Source organism: Oryctolagus cuniculus, chromosome 19 (assembly GCF_051225735.1).
Source record: "Oryctolagus cuniculus isolate XC-2025 breed Fujian yellow rabbit chromosome 19, ASM5122573v1, whole genome shotgun sequence".
NCBI lineage: Eukaryota > Metazoa > Chordata > Mammalia > Lagomorpha > Leporidae > Oryctolagus > Oryctolagus cuniculus.
Window position 1 is genome coordinate 62,691,489 of NC_142885.1, and position 24,007 is coordinate 62,715,495.

The 24,007-nt window shown below is 54.7% G+C and overlaps 1 protein-coding gene and 1 long non-coding RNA gene across 4 annotated transcripts in view; one reads left to right on the top strand and one right to left on the bottom strand.

The window, feature by feature from the left end:
• Positions 1-7,957, top strand: part of APOLTP (apolipoprotein lipid transfer particle homolog) — a 101,287-nt gene extending 93,330 nt beyond the window's left edge. The window contains exon 67 of the mRNA XM_089321691.1: positions 7,404-7,957. Coding sequence (XP_089177817.1) covers positions 7,404-7,408 — 5 coding nt within the window. The 3' untranslated portion in view covers positions 7,409-7,957. The remainder of the gene's footprint in view (positions 1-7,403) is intronic.
• LOC149120622 (uncharacterized) lies at positions 204-22,914 on the bottom strand. 3 transcript variants are annotated; one of them, XR_016226227.1, is made up of 5 exons: positions 22,774-22,911; positions 11,863-12,011; positions 9,601-11,773; positions 6,594-6,674; positions 204-6,337 (listed from the first exon to the last, which is right to left on the bottom strand). It is a non-coding gene; the product is annotated as an uncharacterized LOC149120622 (long non-coding RNA). The 3 variants fall into 3 exon arrangements; XR_016226228.1 differs by lacking the exons at positions 9,601-11,773; positions 11,863-12,011 and having other exon boundaries at positions 204-5,498; positions 22,774-22,914; XR_016226226.1 differs by lacking the exons at positions 9,601-11,773; positions 11,863-12,011 and having other exon boundaries at positions 22,774-22,914.
• Between the last annotated feature and the right edge of the window lie 1,093 nt (positions 22,915-24,007).

Genomic DNA, 24,007 nt, shown 5'->3' on the forward strand with positions numbered 1-24,007 from the left:
TGCCATCGGCAGCGCTGGCATCCCCTGTAGGCACAGGTGTATGTCTTGGCTGCTCCACTTCCCATCCGGCTCCCTGCTGATTGGCCATCTTCCACTGCTTTCCCAGGCACGAGTCCTTGGGCCCCTGCACCCACGTGCAAGACCTGGAAGAAGCTCCAGGCTTTTGGCTTTGGCCTGGCCCTTGTGACCATCTGGAAAATGAACCAGATGATGTAAGATTTCTGTCTCTCCTCTCTAACTCTCCCTCTCTCATTATCTGTATCTCTGACTTTCAGATAAAAGACATCATCCTTCCGCTGGTTCACTCTCTAAACAGCCACCATAGCCAGGGCTGGGCCAGGCCAAAGCCGGGAGCCTCAGCTGGGTCTTCCATGTGGGTGCAGGGGTCCAAGGACTGGGGCCAGCTTCTACTGCTTTCCCAGGCCACAGCAGAGAGCTGGATCAGAAGTAGAGCAGCCGGGACTTGAACTGGCACCCATAAGGGATGCCAGTGATGCAGATGGTGGCTTAACTGGCCAGGCCACCGTGCTGGCCCCCGCAAGCAGGCTCATTTTTACGTTGATAATTCTGGGTGATCTGTGAGTGGTGTCATACATTTCCGCATGGCCTGGAGCATTGATAACCACAGGCTGCGTTGTGGGGACCAGAATGGGCGCCAACCATGAGGCCCGAGCCTCCCCTGGCGGGAGCCTCCAACCCTATCCCCTTCAGAGACTGGCCTTGGTGGCCAACACTTCTGAAAACATAAAACTGAAACACAGGCAGCATCGCACCAAAATCATGTCCAGCAATGGGAAGAGTTACAGCCTTAGCCACAGGACAATGGAGGTGCAGTGAAGCCGAGGGGGAGAGAGCGCCTGCTCCCAAGACCCCCGCCACCAGGCATTAGGGAAACCACAGGCCAAGCAATGCGCCCAGATGTTTCAAGGAGGATGAGAAGGAGAACCCTGTTCCAGGAAGAGTGAGGAGTCCCCCAGCCTCCCCCAGCAGCCACCAGGGCTATGCCCACCTGGGTTCTAGGCCCGGTGCAACGGCTCAAGATTCAAGAGGAAAACTCAGCTCCATGTGGCCTGCAAAGCTGGAAATACACGGAGCAGGAGGGTAACAGGAGAAAAAGGGGACACGGCCCAAATCGACGATGCGAGGTGCACACAAGAGCCACGACCCCTGCTCCACGGGGGATTTGGAAAAGCCACCAAGTAGCTGGGGAGGAAGTGCAGGTCCTGGGTGGGACCAGGCCGATGAGCCTCCCGGTGACCTAGGGGTTGCTTCCATCATTGCCTGAGCACCTGTGGACAGCGCGAGGCCCGGCCCGGGGAAGGGTCACTGATGTGAGGCCGAAAGCAGGGCCCCGAGAGGAGAAGACAGATCCGGAAACTGGGCTTCGTCTGCAGGAGAGAGGGTGGCTCTGTGAAGGACCACGGTAAGATGATGGACACAGAAAATGTTCGCAAGCCACCTATCTGACCTGGGTTTCCTCCTAGAATATCTAGAGAGCTCTGAGAACCCACCACCCAGTACACAATATACCTGAGTAGGCCGGCACCGTGGCTCACTAGGCTAATCCTCCGCCTAGCGGCGCCGGCACACCGGGTTCTAGTCCCGGTCGGGGCGCCGGTTTCTGTCCCGGTTGCCCCTCTTCCAGGCCAGCTCTCTGCTGTGGCCCGGGAGTGCAGTGGAGGATGGCCCAAGTGCTTGGGCCCTGCACCCCATGGGAGACCAGGACAAGCACCTGGCTCCGGGCTTCGGATCAGCGCAGTGCACCGGTTGCGGTGGCCATTGGAGGGTGAACCAACGGCAAAGGAGGACCTTTCTCTGTCTCTCATTGTCCACTCTGCCTGTCAAAAAACAAAATAAAAAAACAAAACAATATACCTGAGTAAAAGAAGGGGCACCACGCCTGGAGATGTGCTGGCCTTGGGGCACAGCCGGGGACGCTGCTGCCTGTCCTATCGGAACACAGGATTCTCCGGTCCAGCCCCCTCATAACGTGCCTAGGAAAGTAGCAGAAGATGGCCCAAGTGCTTGGGCCCCTGCCACCCCCAGGGGAGACTCAATTGGATTTCCTGGCTTCCATCTGGCCTGAACTTGGCTACTGTGGCCACCTAGGGAGTAAATTAGTGGACAGAAGAGTTCTCTCTATCCCTGTGCGTTACTGTGCTGTTCAAATAAACAAACCTTAAAAGTACATGGAGGGGCCGGTGCTATGGTGTCGCTGGTAAAGCCACTGCCTGCAGTGCTGGCAACCCATAGGGGTGCCGGTTCGAGTCCTGGCTTCTCCACTTCCAGTCTAGCTCTCTTCTGTGGCCTGGGAAAGCAGTAGAGGATGGCCCAAGTGCCTGGGCCCCTGCACCCCCATGGGAGACCTGGAGGAAGCTCCTGGCTTCAGATTGGCACAGTTGCGGTCAAATGGGGAGTGAACTAGTGGATGGAAGACCTCTCTCTCTTCCTCCTCTCTGTGTAACTCAGATAGATGGATCTTTAAGAAAAAGTGCATGGAAACACTTCACCCAAGAAGACAGATGAGGATACATTAAAACACTCAGAGAAAAATGGAATTAAAAGATGTTTGCCTGGAGGCAAAGGATTTGAAATCCATGCTTAGTTTTTTTTTTTCATAATAGGCAGTTTCCATGAACTTTCTGAAGACCCCTCTTAGGGCAAATTCACAATTTGAAAGCCTGAGAGAGAGATCTCCCATCTGCTGATTCACTCCCCAAGTGGCTGCAACAGCTGAGCCGGGGCCAGGCCAAAGCCAGGGGCTTCATCTGGGTCATCATGGGTGCAGGGACCCAAGGAGCATTAGCAGGGAGCTGGAGTGGAAGTGGAGCAGCCAGGACTCAAACTGCTGTCCACATGGGATGCTGCTGGTGCAGGTTTAAACCAAGTGTGGTAAACCTAGACTGTGGGCTCCCAGAGTTAGAGAAAGGAGCCAGTGCCTGAGGCGCGGCTCCGCAGAGCACTCTGCCGACGCAAGCCCATAGCTCAATGTCACGTTCTGTGATTCCAAGGACATTCTTGAAAAGACACACTGGAGGGTGCACTCGTTGGGAGTGGGGTGGCTGTGACCAGGACGGGCAGTGAGGGGAGGTGACGTCGTCCTATAGTGGTACCCGTTGAAACATGACAACGTGTCATAGGAACCGCCCCCCCCCCCCCACGCATGCTGTCTGGCTTCTCATAATATCATTGTGAGAATAGAACACCAGGGAAGCTTACACACAGGGCTCCTCTGTGTGATCGGTGCAACTTCCTGCAAACCTTATTTACTCCCAAAGAGAGTCTTTGAAAATTACAAAGAAAAAAGCCCGGCCCGGAGAGTTTTCCAGGCAAGCTGCTGGCACTCGCCAGAGCTGCAGTGGCACAGGAAGCCACCACCCCATCTCGTGTGCACACCGGCACCCTACAAGGTCCCTGCGCAAGAAGAAAATGAGAAGCCAGCTGCGCCCTTGAACTTGGACGTGCACTATGTTGATGTAAACACAGATGTGCTAATGTGCCGGGAGAGTACACATAAAGATGTGTGCCAGCAAACAGGACACAGTAGCCGGTGGGGACGAGTCCCTGGAACTCAGGGTGGCATGCAACCCCCCACACCGGAGTGGCCAAATGGTTCCAGGACTTGGAGAACCCCCTGCTGGCGGGACAGCTCGGTGCTAGACGAGGGGCTGATACCTCCTTGGGCAAAATCCAGGGCAAGACAGAGTGACAGCAGCAGGTGGCCGACGAGGGAGTCCCCTCCACCCCGCCCCACAAAAACACTCAGCTGAAACCTTGTATGCCTGTTGCGCTGGCATCCCATATGGGCGCCGATAGTCCCATTTGCCCCTCTTCCAAGCCAGCTCTCTGCTGTGGCCCAGGAGTGCAGTGGAGGATGGCCCAGGTGCTTGGGCCTTGCACCTGCATGGGAGACCAGGAGGAAGCACCTGGCTCCTGGCTTTGGATCGGCACAGCGTCAGCCGTAGCAGCCATTTGGGGGGTGAACCAACGGAAGGAAGACCTTTCTCTCTCATTGTTTAACTCTGTCTGTCAAAAAAAAAAAAAAAAAAAAAAGTGGAGCAGCCGAGCCTCAAACCGGCACCCGTATGGGATGCTGGCACTGCAGGTGGCAGCCCCCATGACAGAACTCTTAGTAGCAGAAGGAAGACTGGGAAATCCACCCATGTGAGGGTGCTTCAAAAACCTCCTGGAAAATGGAATGAGAAGATACAAACATCACAGGCAATGTGCTTAAGACCTCATCATATATGGAAATCAGACAACACACTTCCAGACAGCCAATGGATAAAAGACAAGACCACAATGGAAATGAGAAAGTGTTGTAGTGGGTAAAGCTGCTGCCTGCAGTGCCGGCATCCTCTAGGGGCGCCGGTTCAAGTCTCGGCTGCTCCACTTCCGATCCAGCTCTCTGCTATGGCCTGGGAAAGCAGTGGAGGATGGCCCAAGTGCTTGGGCCTCTGCACCCACGTGGGAGACCCGGAGGAAGCTTCTGGCTTCGGATTGGCTTAGCTCCGGCCAACTGGGGAGTGAACCAGTAGGTGGAAGACCTCTCTCTCTACTTCTCTTTCTCTGTGTAACTCTTTGAAATAATTTTTTTTAAAAAGCATCTTGAGACATAAGAACACACTCCAGTGCATGGGGTGCAGCCAAAGCCGAGCCACGAGGGAAATTCACAGCAGCAGATGCCCACATGAGACAACAAGAGGGGCAGGCGGGGGGACAGCAGTACACGCTTCACCCTCTGGTTCACATCCCGCCTCAGAGTGCTGGGTTTAAGTCCCGGCTCCTCTGCTTCCGCTCCAACTTTGTGCTAAGTGTACCCTGCGAGACAGCAGGTGGTGGCTCCAAAGAGTCGGGTCCTTCCCCCCAATACAGGAGGCCAAGATCAAGTTCCAGCAACTGGCTTTGGCCTGACCCAACCCTGGCTGTTGTAGGCATTTGGAGAGTGAACCAATGGATGGAAGCTCTGGCTCTCTGCCTTTCAACTAAAATGAAAATAAAGAACAACGAAGCGTCTCACACTGGCCACCTACCTTTACCCCTTAAGTGAGAGAAAGACAATGAAGCCCACACCTGGCAGGAGTCAGTAGTGCAGACTCGAAGGAAATAGGACGTAGAGAAACAGAAAATCGGCAAAGCCCAGATTTGCTGCTTTTAAAAGATCAGCACTGACCAACCTAGATGGGCTGATAAGAGATTCAAGTAACTGGGTCAGCAATGGAACCACGAGAATTTAATAAGTGAGTTGTGCAACCTCTAGCAAAATCCCAATGGTATTTTTTCTTGCAATAGAAAAATCCATCCTAAAATTCCTACGGGAGCCCGGAGGACCCTAAATACCTGAAACATTCCTGAAGAGCAAAGTCGCGAGTGTAACTTGTCCCAGTTTCAAAGCTATGTGATCAAAGCAGGGCGGTACCGACTCACGGATGGGCTAGGAGGCAGGGCTGGAATAACCTCTCACGCAGGTGGTCAGGCGGCCACGTCTTTTACAAGTGCTGTTTGGGAAGGAAGGAAGTGCCTTTGTATCATGTACAAGTAACTCAAAGTAGATCAGGACCTAAAGCCGTCAAAGTCTTAGAAGCCAAGGTAGAGGGGGGCTTCGTGACAGATCAAGGCAGCCAGCAGACAAACGGGACTGCGTGGGGAGGCGCTGAGCCGGAAGGGGGGACGTGTGGAAGGTGAGCCGCTCTCTGCACATCGTATCTGATGAGAGACTAATATCCGTGGTACAGGAAGAACTCCGGCGGTGCAACGAACCGGAAACCCAGTTCAAAAACACACCAAGGACTGCTGGACTAGACATTCCTCCAAAGATGATACGTGAGCGGCCCATAAGCTAACGAGATGGTCAGCATCACTAATCCTGGGATCCAAGTCCAACCCACAGTGAGCACGCAGCTCACACCCGCTGTGCGACACCTGTGTGCTGCCGCGGAAAACTGCAGCCATTTGTCAAACGGCAACGCAATCACCCTGTGACCCAGCCGCACCACTGCTGGGCGTGTTCTCCCAGAAAAACGCAAAGCAGCCTCCTGCCCAGGTCGATGGGCCCTTGTTCACAGCGGCACAGTAGCTGCACTGTCCACTCACACCCTGAGTGTCCACTGGCGGACGGATGGGCTGCACGACATGTGCTGTGGCCATGCCACGGACGCTCAAAGTCCAGGGCACGCTGCCTTGTGATGTGATGCAGTTCTGGGAAGACAGATGCCACAGGATTCCACGTACTGGAGGTAGACGTGTAGACGCACGGTGGTTGCCAGGGGGCTGGTGGAAGGCAGCGAGGGGTTGTTTTCCGAGTACGGAGTTTCAGTTTTGCAAGAGCTGGCAAGTTCTAGAGATTGGTTATGCAATGACACGAGTGAACTCAGTACTTGGAAAGGGCTAACCTGGTAAATTTTATGTGACGTGTATTTTACCACAATTAAACATTTTTAATTAAAAAATTATTTAGTGAGTACCTAATCTGTGCTAGGCATGGCGATACAAGACATGCTGTAGTTGTATATACAAAACCCAACCACGACTCTTAAAGAGACAAAGGTCAGAGTGCACGGACCAGCTCACACAGCTGTAGATGGGAGACTCACGTGGGCACAGGTGCTGGGCTCACCACACACAGGCTGTGGGTTTTGGGAGGGAACTGGAACTATATTCACAGTGCAGTGTATCTGCAAGAAATGCAACAAATATAATTGAAACAGATGGAAAAAAAAAGGACATTGGGTAAAATTCTCCAGTGGCCATATTTTGAATAGTGTTCTTGGCAAGTGAGGGCTGCGCAGGGGCTTCCTGCACTGGTGAGTTGACGTGTGTGGTGCATACCCCCGGCCGTCACATGGGCCAGGAAGCAGCCACTGTAACATGAGGGAGAAGGCGCGGCTGCCCCAGACGCACGGCGACTTGACCGCACACACTCAGTAAGGATCAAGTCCAAGGCACTGGGAAGGAAGACTCAAAACTCACTTGCTGACAGAAGCGGTCTCCAGACCCTCCCTGGGGCCAGGCTTCAGGGAGAGCGTCACAGCCAGCGGGCAGGGCTTTTTCTGAGAAACCCTTCCCGGGCCACCCGCAGGCCCACGCGACCTTCCTGACCTGGGCTGCTGCTCTCACTTCGGGAGGAACAGGCGTCGCCCCTGCCCTGTGTTTGCTGGAGCCCCGTGTGCTGAGGCTCAGCCTGGTCCCTGCCCTCCATTGGGAACCCTCTCTCAGTCCTGTCTTCTGGGCGCCCGCGGCAGGGCCTGACCTGGGGCGAGGGCCTCAGCAGGCTGCATGAGACCCGCAGGTGCTGGGAACCTCGGGCCACGCCTGCTGCTCCTACCAGATGGGGGCCAGGTGGTGGAGGGGGGCTGTCCCAGGGTGATTCCAGCCAACAGCACCCTCCCCTCTCTCCTCTGCAGGGTGAGAGTCTGACAAAGCCGGCCCGCCACGGATTTCAAGCCAGCTCAGTGTTCTTGCCTCGGAGGGCACCACCAGCACGAGGCGCCAGAAAAATCGCACTTGCTCAGATGCGAGAGCAGATGTTGGCCAACTTGAAGACGCTCTAGGGGGGGAGGGAAGGGGGTGGGGAACGAAGTCTCCACCTGGTCTGGGCGCGCCCTGCCTCTGCCCGCCAGCAACTGCTCCCGCCGGCCCAGCAGCTACGTGGAGGGAGAGACACGCGAAGTGGGGCTCCCCCAGCGGCTCGGGGCTGGCTTGCCCTGCTGGCTCCAGGGGTCTCATGAGGCCTGAGGTTCCTTAAGGGGAACTGATGGCCCCAAGCCCCTTCATCAGGAGCCTGAATGGGGAGTGGCCCCCTGGGGTGGACGCATGGGGGCTGAAGGTTTCTGGGGACACATGGTGTGGGTACCTAGCAGCTCAGGCCTGGGATACAGCACTCAGTTTTACAGTTTCTTCCAAGAGGCAAGCTTTTCCCTTGAGTTTTCAACCAAAAAATAAAGCTGTCAGGATCCGAGAACGTGTCCACCGGCTTGGTGGGACTGACCATTTGGGGGCTGGGTGCCTGGGAAACCTACCCATCAGTACCCTCTCTCCACTGAGCCTTTCACTGGTGCTGTTAAGACTCCTGATTCCAGAAGGGGCCGGCATTATGGTGTTGCAGGTAAAAACTGCTGCCTGCAAGGCTGGCATCCCACTTGGATGCTGGTTCAAGTCCCAGCTGCACTACTTCTGATCCAGCTCCCTGCTAATGGCCTGGGAAAAGCAGCAGAAGATGGCCCAAGTGCTTGAGCCCCTGTTACCCATGTGGAAGACCTGGGAGAGGCTCCTGGTTCTTCAGCTTGGCCCAGCCCTGGCCATTGAGGCCCTCGGGGGAGTGAGACAGCGGATGGAAGATTTCTGATTTTCAGATGAATAAAGACATCTAAAAAAAAAAAATCCAGATTCCAGAACAAAGGATGAAGTGTTCAGACTCAATTGCCTCTGGTTCCCACTGCCACACACCAGTCCCTGCCGCACAGCGGGTGCGTGGTGTGGAAGAAGGAACTCCAGAGCGAGTGGGGAGAGGAAGCCGGCCCTGCCGATGCCCAGCAGCTGGAGGGAAGGGAAGGGGTGGCTGCTTGGATTCGCTGGCTCTTTGCTGTCTTAAGTCACAGCCAAAGGACCCCCTGCTGCTCTGGGTGCCTTGAAAGGTTTTTTTTTTTTTTTTTTAATAGAATTATTTATCTGAAAAACAGTTACAGAGAGGCAGAGAGAGAGAATCTTCCATCCACTGGTTCACTCCCCAGATGGCCACAATGGCCAGAGCCAGGAGTTTCTTCCAGGTCTCCCATGCAGATGCAGGGGCCCAAGCACTCAGGCTATCCTCCACTGCTTTCCCAGGCCATAGCAGAGCGCTGGATCAGAAGTGGAGCAGCTGGGACTCGAACCGGCACCCACGTGGGATGCCGACACTGCAGGCGGTGCCTTTACCTGCTATGCCACAGTCCTCACCATGACCCCATGAGCAATAGACTACTCCATTTATCAAAAGCAACAGAAACTTTGAGGAATTTACCCAAGGTCATGCAACCAAACAGCCAGGGCCACCCGAGCTCCAGCACCCATTTTCTGCTTTTGCAATAATAGCCTTGGGCCATAGCCCGCCAATCACACTAGCCGTGTCGCAAGCTGCAGCACGTAGTGCTTGTCCAAAACACCCCTAAGTCATGTCATGCACCATCAGATACGCATCCACAACTCTGAGAAGTACTCCTCGGGGCACCCACAGGGAACTCGGCCTGGGAGTCTGAATGCAGGAGACGGTTCACCAGGGAAGGCAAGTCCCTGGGGTGCAGGGGGCCTCCTGGGCAGTTCCAAGTGGGATGCAAATGTGCACCCAGGATTTCCAGTCGAGAAAGGAAACTGCAGCTTTCCCTGCCCTGTCTCCCTCCCTCTGCTGATGAAGGGCTGAGCACCGGCAGGAGGGGAGGCCAGTTCTCTGAACTCGAGGCAAATCTGACAGCAACGCTGCGTGCATGTGTGTGTGTGTGTGCGTGCGTGTGCATGCACAAAATGTAAAGAGGGAATGCCTCCATCCAGAAGATGAAAATACTGACACCCACAGCATAGAAAGAGCAATTACAAACGAAAAAAATCATCGAGGCCCCAGGAGCTGACCTGGTACGGGAACCGAGCAGGTGATGCAGAGTGAAGCGGCATGGTGGGGGCGGCCCCTGGGGACGTTCGGCTTCGCTGGTGATCAGTGTGAAGGGAGAGGACGATCCCACCTTCCTCTGTAGTGCTGCATTGTGGGTGTTTACCTAACACCCAGAGGTGGCCCGGCGGCAAGCCCGGTGCCCTCCACTCCTGGGATGTGCACTCCAGTCAGCACCAGCACGGATTTGCTTTTGGCCTTAAACCCTTCACTCCTTTGACCGAATAAGCCCATTCCTGGGACCTTATCCAGAAACCCAGGAGGCTGGGAAGGGAAATAGAAATCAGTACAAAAAAATCTCAAAATAATTGCATTATTCAAAATGATGAAACAGTACAAAGAGCAACCTGGAAATGATTACGTTGCGGTATAGTAACTGGATGCACAATGTTGGACTCAGTTGTCAAAAAGTCCAACGTAGGCAACAACTTAACCTGGAAGAAGACTGAAGAGGAGCAGAGAACAGGCCTGCATAAAGACTGCAGGAGGATTGGCTGCCTGGGGCCATCGCAGTAGGTCCGCCTGCAGCGCCGGCATCCATGTGGGTGCCGGTTCTAGTCCTGGCTGCTCCACTTCCTATCCAGCTCTCTGCTGTGGCCTGGGAAAGCAGCAGAAGATGGCCCAAGTCCTTGGGCTCCTGCACCCACGTGGGAGACCTGGAAGAAGCTCCTGGCTCCAGATCAGCACAGCTCAGGCCGTTGCGGCCATTTGGGGAGTGAACCAACCTAAGGAAGATCTTTCTCTCTGTCTCTCCTTCTCACTGTCTGTAATTCTAACTCTCAAATAAATAAATGAAATCTTGAAAAAAAAAAAAAAAGGCTGGCTGCAGGCTAACGTTGAGAGGGAAACAGAGGGATGGAACCGCTCATCCCCCAAGTGTAGCGACTCTGTAGCCATTCCCTTCTGCTATTATTTACTTGATACGAAGATGGCTCCCTTTGTTGGTTCACACCCCAAATGCCTGCAACAGAGAGGCCTGGCACAGGCCAGCACTGGGAGGCAGGAACTCAACCCAGGGGCCGAGTCACCTGTGCCATCACTGCTGCCTGCCAGGGTCTGCCCTGGGCAGTCAGGAGTTGGAGGTGGGCAGTGAACTTGGGCACCTCCATGTGGGACAAGGGTGTCCTAACCGCTAAGCCAAACACGCGCCTGATTATTCTTTTAAAATTCCCTTTATAATTATCCTCAGGCTGTTTGTCTTGAGAATTTTAAAAAACAGAGTTAGGAAGGGAGGAAGTGGGTCAGCGTGTGGACAGAGGGCATGGATGCCAACAACACGAGGTGTGTCCACACAGCCTTTGGGGGTGCATGGGACGGCACGGGTGAACCTGCAGGACGTCGTGCCGGAGGAAATAAACCAGACACTACCGCACAGGCACTGTAGGAGCCCTTGGCTCAGAGGCGCCTAGAGCAGTCACTCCACGCACGAGAAAGCCTGGGCGGCTCAGAGGCTGCAGCGGCTGACGTCAGGGACGGGGCTTGGGTTTGGGGAGACACAGGCAGAACTGTGCACCTAGAGACGGTGAGGACGGCAGACTGCGTGTCCTGTGTTGTTTGCTACAAGCAGAAAAAATGGAGAAGGAAAAAGGAAAGAGGCTTGGAAGATGTTTTCTGAGACGGGGTAGTGGGGGTGAGCTGCGCACACCGCCGGGCAGGACGACCGGGGCAGAGCGGAGGTGGAGGCAAGCTGCCCGGCTGTCCTCCTCGCCCTGAGCTGAGGTCCCGACCCAGTGACCACGTGGTGGTGGACGGCAGCCAGACGTTGCAGCAGAAACGCTGGGGGTGGGGTGGGGGCGCTGCTCTCATTCCCCCACCATCTGAGCGAGGAAGGCAACCGACGCAACCAACGCACATCCGAGGAAAACTGAGTCAGCTCCAGTGATGACCTCGACTTTGGAATATTCTCTGAAGCCAGAGGGAGTGGGCAGCAGGGAGGCCGCTGGGACGCCTCCCAGCCAGGCAGGCCTCCAGGCTTCTGGGCGGCGTGGGGCAGAGCAGTGTCTCACCGGGCCTACTTCTCTGAGATCATGGACGCCCACATCCGGGAACAGCAGAGTGGCGGCCTCAGGCTGGCTCGCGTCTTCAGGAGCAAAGTCTTAAGGTGACCACGCTGGCTGTGCCAGCAAACCTGGAAACCTAGAGTGGGGGGGGGGGAGTACCAGCAAGTGCCCAGGGACAGGACAGCAGCCCCACCTGGAGGCAGTGGGCGAGCTGTTGGATCCTACCTTTCCCCAGCCACGTGGTCAGGAGGCATGGGGGAGGGAGCGCCTGGGACCCCGGGCTGGGACATCGGCAGGTGAAGTCCACCAGGCCTTGTGAAGGCTCCTTCAACTGCCCAGACAGAGAGGAAGGCGTCAGAGTCTTCACGGGGACACTGCAGGATGTTGATGTCAAAGACCAACAATTATCGCGCAGCAAAGGCAAGGCACTGAGCACGCTCATCTACGCAGAAATCAATGCCAAAGCAACCCAAAAGATAAATCCCATAGGAGCAATTGTGGGAAAGAAGGCCCCAGAACCAAGGGACACGTGCACAGTGGGACGAGGACATCTAACTTCATGAACATTCCGACAGGAGAGAAGACAACTACTGTGGTGGAATAAGAAGGCCATGCCAAGATGGCCGCCTGGCAACAGGCTGTGATTGGATGGCTTCAGAAACTGCCTGGCAACAGGGTGTGATTGGTTAGGGCATAGACCGCCCCTTGACCGGATTGGCTGCCTCAGCTATATAAGCTGCTGCAGCAACTGAAATAAATGAGTCTGCCGGCTGCTAGCCTCTGGCCTACTTTCACCCAACACGCGGGGTCTGTGTGGTGACTCTGCACCTCTTGCCCCCACCACGCTCCTCCTCTCAGAACGAATCCACAGCAACAAACTACCATCCTCATGGATGTGGAGAATTAACTACTTAGCACCAACACTCTTATCCGGTTATGAAGAGGGAGCCTTCCCTGCAGGGTACAATCACGCAGCCAGGCACACCCCCATCAAGACAGAACCCAGCATCTGTGCCAACGAAAGCAGCAGAAACATCCGTGAAACCCTGGAAGCAAACGCCCCCGCCACTGCTCCAGTTTTGGAGGCTGTACCTGATAGAGCAGGCGAGGAGAAAGGCAACACATTTAAGGAGAAAAGAAAGGGTGGAATACTTAGGCTTACTCTGGGAAATCCAAGAGAAGCAACTGAAGACTGAGACAGGGCTCAGGTGAAAAAGAAGTGGAACAAGGCGGAGCCGGCACTGTGGTGCAGCGGGTTAACACCCTGGCCTGAAGCGCCGGCATCCCATATAGACACCGGTTCTAGTCCCGGCTGCTCCTCTTGCGATCCAGCTCTCTGCTATGGCCTGGGAAAGCAGTGGAAGATGGCCCAAGTCCTTGGGCCCCTGCACCTATGTGGGAGACCTGGAAGAAGCTCCTGGCTCCTGGCTTCGGATTGGCCCAGCTCCGGCCATTGCAGCCATCTGGGGAGTGAACCAGCGGATTGAAGACCTCTCTCTCTCCCTCTCCCCACCCCTTTCTCTCTCTCCCTCCTTCCCTCCCTCTCTCTGTAACTCTTTCAAATAAATAAAATAAAAAAAGAGAACAAGGGCCCGGCATTGCGGTGCAACTGGCATCCCATATCAGCGCTGGTTGGAGTCCCAGCTGCTCTACTTCAGATGTGCCTAGGAAAACCGTAAAAGATGGCCCAAGTATCCGGGCCCCTGCACCCATGTGCGAGACCTGGATGGAGTTCCAGGCTCCTGGCTTCAGCCTGGCCAGCCACAGCTTTTGCAGCCATTTGGAGGAGTGGGCTAGCCAATGGAAGATTTCTCTCTCTCTCCCTCTCTCCTTCCTTCCCTCCCTCCCTCCCTCCTTCCCTCTCTTTCCCACCTCTCCCTCTCCTTCCAACTCTGCTCTTCAAATAAATAAATCCATAAACACAAAGTAATAGAGCAAAACAAACAGCCTTCCTACACATAAACAGCAAAGAGGAACATTAACTGAAGAAAATATCCTTTTTCAATAGTACCCCAGAGAAACCCAACTCCCAGAAATAAAAGCAGCAAAATACATACAATCTGCAGGGCTGCCCGGGGTGCCTGGCACAAAGGCAAATTCTGCACCCGGGAAGAGTCCTGTCGGAGCACAGCCAGTTTCCCCCGAGGAGAGGCTGCCCTGCCCGCTCAGACCCCTGCTCCCTTGCCGCAGGTTCAGTGCATGCCGGCCAGCAGGGTTGTGTCTGTCGGAGGAGCAACTTTCTGAGTTCATGATTAGAATCTTGTAGGGGGCCGGCACCATGGCTCACTAGGCTAATCCTCCGCCTTGCGGCGTCGGCACACCGGGTTCTTGTCCCGGTCGGGGCGCCGGATTCTGTCCCGGTTGCCCCTCTTCCAGGCCAGCTCTCTGCTGTGGCCAGGGAGTGCAGTGGAGGATGGCCCAAGTACTTGGGCCCTGCACCCCATGGGAGACCAGGAGAAGCATCTGGCTCCTGCCTTCGGATCAGCGCGGTGCGCTGGCCGCAGAGCACCAGCCGCGGCGGCCATTGGAGGGTGAACCAATGGCAAAGGAAGACCTTTCTCTCTGTCTCTCTCTCTCACTGTCCACTCTGCCTGTCAAAAAAAAAAAAAAAACCAAAAACCTTGTAGGACCAGCTGGATCACTCCCTCAATTCAGGGAATTCCTTTTGATAAAGGACAGACAAGGACACCTCGGTCCAAGGGAGACAGACAGAGGCCGTGTCCCACCCTTGCATGATAGGGTTCAGTCTCTTTCTGGTGGAAATGGAAATGGAACCCTGGCCCGAGCCGGTGGGAACCCAGAATGGCGTGGCTCCTCTGGAGGGTGACTTGGCGGCTTGTTAAAAGGTGAACACAAACCGGCCAGATGGCCCAGCCATTCTGCTCCTGGGTGTCCACCCCAAGAAATGAAGGTGTGCTCACACAGAGGCCTGCAAATGCCCACTGAGTGATGAGGCCCATGCCAGCAGTGGTCTGCCCACACCACGGGACGTGACGCAGCAGCAACAAGGAAGGGTGCACCACGCGTGCTGCAGTGCCGACAGATTCCACACGCATGGCGCTAAGTGAAAGGAGCCACATGCGACAGACAAGGCCGTGTGTGGTTCCGTTTGTGTACTGCACGTGTCAGACACAGAGTGGGCTGGTGAGTGTGTGGGGCTGGAGGGAGAGACAGGCAGCGACTGCGAGTGGGCACAGGGAAAGTTGTCGGGACGACAACTTTGCAACTCCATACAGCCAAGAAATGGAAACGCTTCAGACGGGAGGTTTTTACAGTACATAGATGTGTTACAGACCAAACCTGTCCATAAATTCAGTAATTCAGTCTATGCATAACATGACCTCAGTAAAAACGCCGCAGGGCAGGCACTGTGGTAGAGGGAGTTAAGCCCCCTCTTGGGACACCCCCATCCTACATCGGAGTGGCAGGGATCGAGTCCTGCCTCTGCTTCTGATCCTGCTTCCTGCCAATGTGCACCCCGAAAAGTAGCAGGTGACAGCTCTAGTGCTTGAAGCACCACCTCCCAAGTGGGAGACCCAGATGGACGTCCACGCTTGGGCATTTGGGAAATCAGCCAGTGGATGCAAGCTCCCTCTGTCACTCTATCTTTTAAGTAAATGAAAATAAGTAAGTGAACTTATAAAATATAATAAAAATACTCCAGAGGGATATATGTGCATTTGTGGGTATATATATATATATTTTTTCTATTTGTTATCCTTTTTTTTTATTTTTTTTTATCTTTTATTTAATGAATATAAATTTCCAAAGTACGACTCATGTGTTACAATGGCTTCCCCCCCATACCGTCCCTCCCACCCACAACCCTCCCCTTTCCCACTCCCTCTCCCCTTCCATTCACATCAAGATTCATTTTCGATTATCTTAATATACAGAAGATCAGCTTAGTATACCTTAAGTAAGTATTTCAACAGTTTGCTCCCACACAGAAACATAAAGTGAAAAATAATAGATGATTTTTTTTAAATGATGATGAAATCAGATCAGACCTATTGTCATGTTTAATCCCAGTGAGAGTCAAGTTGGGAATTGATAATTTCTTTCTTTTTTTTTTTTTTACAGAAGATCAGTTTAGTGTACATTAAGTAAAGATTTCAGTCGTTTGCACCCCCATAGAAACACAAAGTGAAATATACTGTTTGAGTACTCGTTATAGCATTAAGCCTCAGTGTACAGCACGTTAAGGACAGAGATCCTACATGAGGAGTAAGTGCACAGTGACTCCTGTTGTTGACTTTACCAATTGACACTCCTGTTTATGGCATCAGTAATCTCCCTATGCACCAGTTATGAGTTTCCAAGGCTATGGAAGCCCCTTGAGTTCTCCGACTCTTATCTTGTTTAGACACGGTCATAGTCAAAGTGGAGGTTCTCTCCTCCCTTCAGAGAAAGGCACCTCCCTCTTTGAAGACCTGTTCTTTCCACTGGGATCTCACTCACAGAGATCTTTTTGCCAGAGTGTCTTGGCTTTCCATGCCTGAAATACTCTCATGGGCTTTTCAGCCAGATCCGAGTGCCTTTAGGGCTGATTCTGAGGCCAGAGTGCTATTTAGGACATCTGCCATTCTATGAGTCTGCTGAGTATCTCACTTCCCATGTTGGATCACTCTCCCCTTTATTTATTCTATCGGTTGGTGTTAGCAGATACTAGACTTGTTTATGTGCTCCCTTTGACTCTTAGTCCTTTCATTATGATCAATTGTGAACTGAAATTGATCACTTGGAGTAGTGAGATGGCATTGGCACATGCCACCTTGATGGGATTGAATTGGAATCCCCTGGTATGTTTCCAACTCTACCAATTGGGGCAAGTCAGCCCGAGCATGCCCCAAATTATACATCTCTTCCCTCTCTTATTCTGTGGGTATATATTAATACATAGTTTTTTAATTAAAATAGACAAACTGATTCTAAAGTTCTCTGAATTAAAACACATACACACTGGGGTCGGCGCTGTGGCACAGGAGGTTAATCCTCCACCTGCAGTGCCAGCAGCCCATATGGGCGCAGGTTCTAGTCCTGGCTGCTCCTCTTCCAGTCCAGTTCTTTGCTGTGGCCTGGGAAATCAGTAGAGGATGGTCCAAGTCCTTGGGCCCCTGCACACATATGGGAGACCTGGAAGAAGCTCCTGGCTCCTGGCTTCGGATCGGCATGGCTCCGGCCGTTGTGGCCATTTGGAGAGTGAACCAGTGGAAGGAAGACCTTTCTCTCTGTGTCTCTCTTTCACTGTCTATAACTCTGACTTTCAAATAAATAAATAAAATCTTAAAAAAGAAACCACATACTCAGGGGCCAGTGCTGTCCACCTGTGGTGCCAGCATCCCATATGGGCACCAGTTCGAGTCCCAGCTGTTCCATTCCCGATCCACTCTCTGCTATGGCCTGGAAAAGCAGTAGAAGACGGCCCACGTCCTTGGGCCCCTGCACCCGTGTTGGAGACCTCAAAGAAGCTCCTGGCTCCTGGCTTTGGATCGGCACAGCTCTGGCTGTTGCAGCCATCTGGGGGAGTGAACCAGTGGATGGAAGACCTCTCTCTCTCTCTGCCTCTCCTCTCTCTGTGTAACTCTTTCAAATAAATACATTTTTAAAAACAACAACAACAAACACATACACAATAACCAGCAAATTTCTGAGAAAACCAATGAAGAACTAACTCTTAGATACTCAATCATATTATGATGCCCTAGAAATTAAATCAGCATTGGCCTGACAAGTGCTGTGTGTGCATATGTACATAAAACAACGCAATGACACGGAAGATACAGTCCACACACACACACACACGTTACACACCAGGAGCCTCATAGTAACTAGAGAGACTTCATTTCAGGGACAGGTGTTGCCTGTGGCTGAGCCACCGTTCCGATCAGTGTCTGACTTTGAGTCCTGTCTCTGCCCTGCGACTACAGGCCCAGGACGCAGCACTGACGGCTCCAGTAGTTGGGTTCTTGCCACCCGTGTGGGAGACCTGGACTGAATTCCTGGCTCCTGGCTTCAGCCCCAGCCCTGGCCATTGCAGTCATCTGGGGAATTCATCAGTAGGTGGGAACTCTGTCCATCTGTATTTCCTTCTCTCTCTGCCTCTCAAATAAAAAAAGCAAAAACAACTTCCTCTCTGTACTTCTGTCTCTGTGCCCCAACACCAGCTCCTGTATGTCTAGAGCTGTACTGAGAGGTCCCCTATTTAAAGTACAAAGAATCTAGGCTCTTAGGATACGCCCAGAGCTGAGCATCATCACCACAGTCAACTGTACACCACGTTCATTACCGTCCCAAAGGAGGCGCTCTCCCCCGAGGCATCGCTCCACGCCCCCTTCCTTCCCTCCTGCCCGTCCCCGGTAAGCACCAGCCCACTCTGTCTCTGTGATTTGCCTGTTCTGGACACTTTGTGGAAGTGGAACCACGCGCTACGTACATGCTCTCAAGGCTCAGCGGAGTAGCAGCGGGTGCTGGTGCCTCATGCCTTGTGTCACCTTGTTCCCAAAGTAGGGCCAGGGGATCCCAGTATACTGTGGGCGGTTAGGAAGTGTTACAGTCTCCAGAACTACTATTCATATATATCCCATTAGCTGCACATTTTAAAAAAGGATTTATTAGTTGTTTCAGAGGCAGAGCGAGAGGGAGGGAAACACATAGAGACCAGCCTTCCATCTGCTGGTTCACTCCCCAAATGTCCATAATAGCCAGGTCTGGGCCAGGCCGAAGCCAAGAATCCCCAGCCCCACCACGTCTCCCATGAAGGTGGCAGGCACCCAAGTACTTGGGCCGCCTTCTGCTGCCTCCCAGGCACATTAGCAAGGAGCAGGATGGGAAGTGGAGGAGCGGGGACTCGAACCAGAGCTCATGTGGGAGGTTGGCGTCTTGAGTAGTGGCTTAGCCTGTGCAGCACAACACCTGCCCCTACTGTATACATTTCTACAACCAAAAATACACAGCTAAGATATAGAGCCAGAGAGCAAAGAAAACAAAGGCAGGCAAGGAGGAACAGGAACACAGAGCAAGCGGCAAACAAGCAGCGGCCATGCTACCAACGACACTGAACGCAAATGAACTGAACTCGCCACCTGAGACTGAGGTGCCCCCACCCCAAACACAGAGAAAAACACAACCCACCTTTATGTTATGTCAAAGACCTGTCTTTTAAATGTGAAACCTGGGGCAGGCATGAAGCCTAGTGGTTAAGATGCCAAGACTCCTGTGTCCCATGTCAGAGGGCCCTGGACCAAGCCCCAGCAGTGCCCCGGACTCCACTTCCTAACACAGGCTCTGCTTAGGTCCTTGCTGTGCACATGAGACCGGGACTGAACTCAGGGCTCCTGGCATTAGCCCAGCCCAGCCATGGCCTTTAGGGGAACCTGCAGGTACAGCAGTGGACAGGAGAGCTCTCAGATAAATAATGTAAAAATGTGTAAAAATACAGGGCTGGCACTGTGGCGTAATGGGTAAAGCCGCCACCTGCAGTGCCAGCATCCCATACAGGTGCTGGTTCAAGTCCCAACTGCTCCACTTCCAATCCAGTTCCTTCTAATCCAGTTCTCTGCTTTGGGCTGGGAAAGCAGCGGAAGATGGCCCAAGTCCCTGGGCCCCTGCACCTGCATGGGAGACCCCAAGGGGGCTCCTGGCTCCTGCATTCAGACAGGTGCAGCTCCAACTGTCGTGGCCAACTGTGGAGTGAACCGGCGTATGGAAGACCTTGTTCTCTAACTCTTTCAAATGTGTTTCTGCAGGATTCCTCCTTCCATGCCCCGCCCACTCAATCTCGAGCTGGCGCCTACCCAATCAGATCAGGGAGGCCTTGGCCCTGAGGCTGGGGCCTGGCAGGTAAATTGGAAGGAATCTTGGAGCCCCGTTCCACCAGTGTCTCCCACGACCCATGACTCACTTTACCAGGGAACGCGCCTCCCGGCCAGCTCCCCATCCGGGAGAAAGAATAAAACAGCAGTTTTCCTTTTTCAGCAACAATTTATATAAACCAGACGTTGCAAACAATGGTTTCCTTAGCAACCTCCATCCCATTTTCTTGGAATACAAATCACTCTCCTGTCACAGGCCTGTCCTTTCCCAGACAACCTAAGGTCATTTGGAAATCTTGCTGGAAACGGACAAATAGAGTCTTCATAGAGGTCAGGGGCTATGTGAGTGCAGGAAATTGTGGGTCAAAGGTCAGAGGCAGGGCACATCCACGGGCAGTAAGGTTACCTGGCACTGACACATCTACTTTCAAAGTTTGCCAGTTTGGTCAGTTTTCTGATGGGTGCGAGGGGAAATGCACCATCCCCCAACCACAAACGTAACACGTTTTAGACGGTGTTGACCTGCGTGATCAGTTTCAACACATCCAAGTCAGGTGCCTGGCCTCAGGGGCCTCCCTTCTGCCCGCCACACTCAGTCCGCCCCTCAGCCCAGAATGGAGCCAGGCCTGCCTCCTCCCCGAAAGGGCATGGGACCAAATTCGTTGCCTCGCTGCAGCCCAGTGCCTGTGTCACACTGTCCCCAGTCGGGGTCCCACGCTCAGAAGGGGCCCTGTGTTCGCAAAGCTGTTCTGCCCCTGCCACCTGGAATCTTCTTCGTTTTGAACGAGGGACCCTGCATTTTCACCTCGCGCTGTGTCCCACCCGCGAAGCCGCGGTTCCCGCTTCACAGCCCCTTGTCGCCGGCTCTCAGGCAGCTGGAGCAGGTCAGGATTTCCAGGCAGGCAGGGACCGGCCAGCCAAGGGGCCACCAAACCAGAGCACCCATCTCGAAGCCACTCCCAGCCCCATTTGAGTGAGGAGCAGCCCGCCTCTCAGGAGCAGGTCCACTTCACGTAACCGCGTCATCAATGGCGACACGAGCGGCCAGTGCCGAAGGGCCAGGATGCCCTGTCCTGCCCAGACCCCTGCCCACTGCCCTCCTGGCGCAGCCCGGCAAGGAGGCCCGTCCTGAGCAGCACAGGCCCCACAGTGCTGGGGCGTCTCCCAGGCAAGAGCAGGGGTGGTGTTTGCACTCAGCAGTTGGCCCCAGGGACTCAAAGCCACAACCCAACCCAGTCCCCTCGGTGCCAAGCAGCCTGGGCGGTGGGACGGCCGTTCCCAGCTGCGCTCAGGGATCCAAGAGCCCCTTCTTTTCCTGCGAAGTCACTCTTGGGGTTCCATGAAGGAAGTGGGGACAGCGAGAGGAAACCACAGAGCCACCAGACGAACAGCGGATCACCCTAGGTTGCAGGGGCGGGCAGCAGGGGCTCCGCAGGCCACGCGTCACCCTGAAGCCCCCCTGGGGACCTGTGTCCTTCATCCCGTCCAGTAAAGGACGCTGCAGTGGCTCAGGAGGTGAAGCCCGGGGACCAAGACTAGCCAGCCAGCCAGGCAGGACGTGGCCAGCCGCACCCCACCGCCCTGGGGGCCTGTTGCTTCTGCAGGGCCTACGGCAGGGAGCGGCTGGGGTGAGCCAGGCCTGAGGCTCCCCCACTTCAAATGCCGGCAGGTATGGCCAGATCATGTGTCCTTGGGAACATTCTTTTACCCAGAACACCAAGGAGGAAGAGAGAGTAAGGGCCATCCATTTTGGCGTCTCTGAAAACCGCTCTGCAAGAGAGTGGCAGGACCCCAGTGCTGAGGTCCTCAGCTCCGGGCACTTAAACCTTGGCTGTCTCCCTTTCCTGCTGGGGCCCCAAACTCTGCCTCTACAACCTTTCGCTTCAAAGGCTAAGTTTCAAGCCAGAACAAATCCCCAAGCTCTGCTAGCCCCGGCACCGCTCCCTTTGCCCTAGCTAGGAAGACGGGGCACAGACGGAGCCCCTGCTCAGGCAGGTTGAGCTGGCAACACCCAAAGAACCCACAGACACGGGCCCTGGGCTAGGGGGTCCCCTCTGTCACTCAGTGACCACCCTGGGAGCCCATTACGCCCTGAAACCTTCTGGGAACACTTAAGGCCCTGGGCCGGCGCTGTGAGAGGGATTAAATCAACTGAGAAGAGACATGTTTTTCCAATTACTTATAAACCACCCATGTTGGAACTTTTGCAAAACTGGCCGGTTGCTTTCCCATTACCCAAGATCCCTCATTCTTTCTCCATAAATAATTTCACAAGGTTTTCAAGCAAATTCAGTGCTAAAGGCTCATGACTGGGGGATAAACAGGGTGGTCGTGGCGAAATGCCTCCCCAGAAAGGCCGAGGCTAGGTGCCGTATCCTCTGTGAGCTGTGCCGTGAGGGAGCGCACGGCAGTGGACTTGCTTCTTCCAGCACCGCCCACCCGGGCTCGTTAGATGCATGGCACCGTGTGTGATGACGTGTGTGTTTGAATTGGATATACATTAGGCTACACACACACGGTTTAACAGACTTTTCCCACTGACGTTTCTTTCCCATGCCAAGTCTGGGCCAGTCTGCCAAACTGCAGAGGCCGGGATTCTGGGGCCAACAAGTTCCCTCTCCTTAAAGGGCCCTCCACCAGCCAGTGCGGAGGAGAACGTGGACGAGGGAGAAACGCCGTTGTCACGCCTACGGCGGCAAAGCAGGTCTCGCCGTGGGCAGGGCAGCTCCGGGGACACTAATTACAGCAGGAAGCACACCCATCAGCACACGGCGAGTGGCTGCAGAGGATGGCCCAAGTGCTTGGGCCACTACTACTCATGTGGGAGGCCCGGATGGAGTTCTGGGCTCCCAGCTGCAGGCTGGCCCAACCCTGGCTGTTGTGGGCACTGGGGGAGTGAACCAGATATTCAAACACTGAGCTAGGCATTGTCATGGAGGGAGTTGCAGATGTAATTAAAGATTCCAAATCACCTGACCTGAACGTGGGGGCAGGAGGCAACCTCATTACCTGTTACACCTGAGCTTGGAGGACACCCGGGACAGCAGAGACTGCACGCTCAACAAGACGGAGGCACCCCCAGTTTGCAGCTGGCCAGGAAGCGCGAGCCGAGTCCCAGGGCGGCCAGCCGCTGATTTCTGCCCGCAGCCTGCAAGCCCACTCCTCCCGGGGCGCCCTGCGAAGGCCTCAGCCGCTCCCACCCGCATTTCAGCTGCGTGAGGTCTGAGCAGGGAGCTCGGCGGGCTGGCCTGTTGACCCCTTTTAAGTCCCTACATTTGAAGTTGTTTGTTACACAGCACAGAGCCCTGGCTGTCACACTTACCCAATATGCTGCTGTGTCCTCCAGGGGCTCTCCAGGCGACAAGGACGCTGTCCAGGGCCACACTGGGCTCCCGAGGGGAGGCAGACACAGCACTCCTCGCTACAGGAGCCAGGTGATAGGTGAGGAGAGGGCCGGCCGTGGAATGACAGCTGCTGGCTAAGTCCTGGCCTCCCAGGCCCTTCGTGGTCTTCCCAAGGGTAACATTCTACGGCCGTGAGCAGCGCCATGGACGACATTACCTGATGCCCTGGCCAAGGCCGGGTGCAGGTTTTGCGGCTGCAAAGTCACTCTTTCTATCTCTGCCTTTCTAGTCCGGCGGGGAGGGTTTTCCCTCCGCCCTCCAGCGCCCCCACCTGGAGGCCTCCATCCACGCGCGGCAGTCCCGAACCCTCCCTCGGACATCTCTAGCCCAGGGAGCTGGGTCTCTGCGGCTGCCCTAGCTGGGTGGTTGCAGGAACCTCCTGAGGACTTCCTAAGAGCTTAGATTTTCCGGAGCTCACCCACGTGGATGCCAAAACGCTGTTGGTGAGGCTGGGTCACCTTGAGTCCTACTTGGGGGATGCCCAGGCTCAGCCATACCCCGGCAGTCATCGCTGGTGAGCCGTGTGCCGGCTGCAGCAGGAAGGCCCCAGGTCAGGCCTGACTCTGATGCACTCCCTAAAACAGGCGGCGCCTGCTGGATGACAGCCTCCGGTCGACCTTTCCCAAATTCACCGGACCTGGGTTAGGTGCTGAGACCCTTGGACCTGCTCCTCCCATCCCCTGGTTGGCGGCGAGGAAGGGGAGTTTAGGAGTCTGTTTCTCAGGGCTGCTTACATCTTTCTTGCCCGTATCACATGTCCGGCCCTCAGATCAGGGACAGAAGCAGAGTGCAGCCCCTGGGTTGCTGCCCGTGATGTGGGGAGCCGATGCCTCGCTTCACGAGCCCCACAGGTGGAAGGAGTTTGGCTCCGAGTGGACTGTACCAGAGCCTCCCCGTGACATGTAGATGACCTGTCGCAGTGGGTTTTGCATGTTCGTCCGAAGGGGCCCAAGGGCAGACGAGGCAGGCAGAAAGCCCCTCCCCCAACAAGATGTCCGTGCCCCAGTCCTAGAAGCTGTTTCCTTACCTAGCGAGAGGACCCTGGTGGGTGTGATGACGTTAAGGGCTGAGAGAGGGGGAGAGTAGCCGGGCTTACCCAGGTGAGCTCCATCTAACCGTGAGTTCTTCAAAGCAGATGGGGGAGGGGCCGGC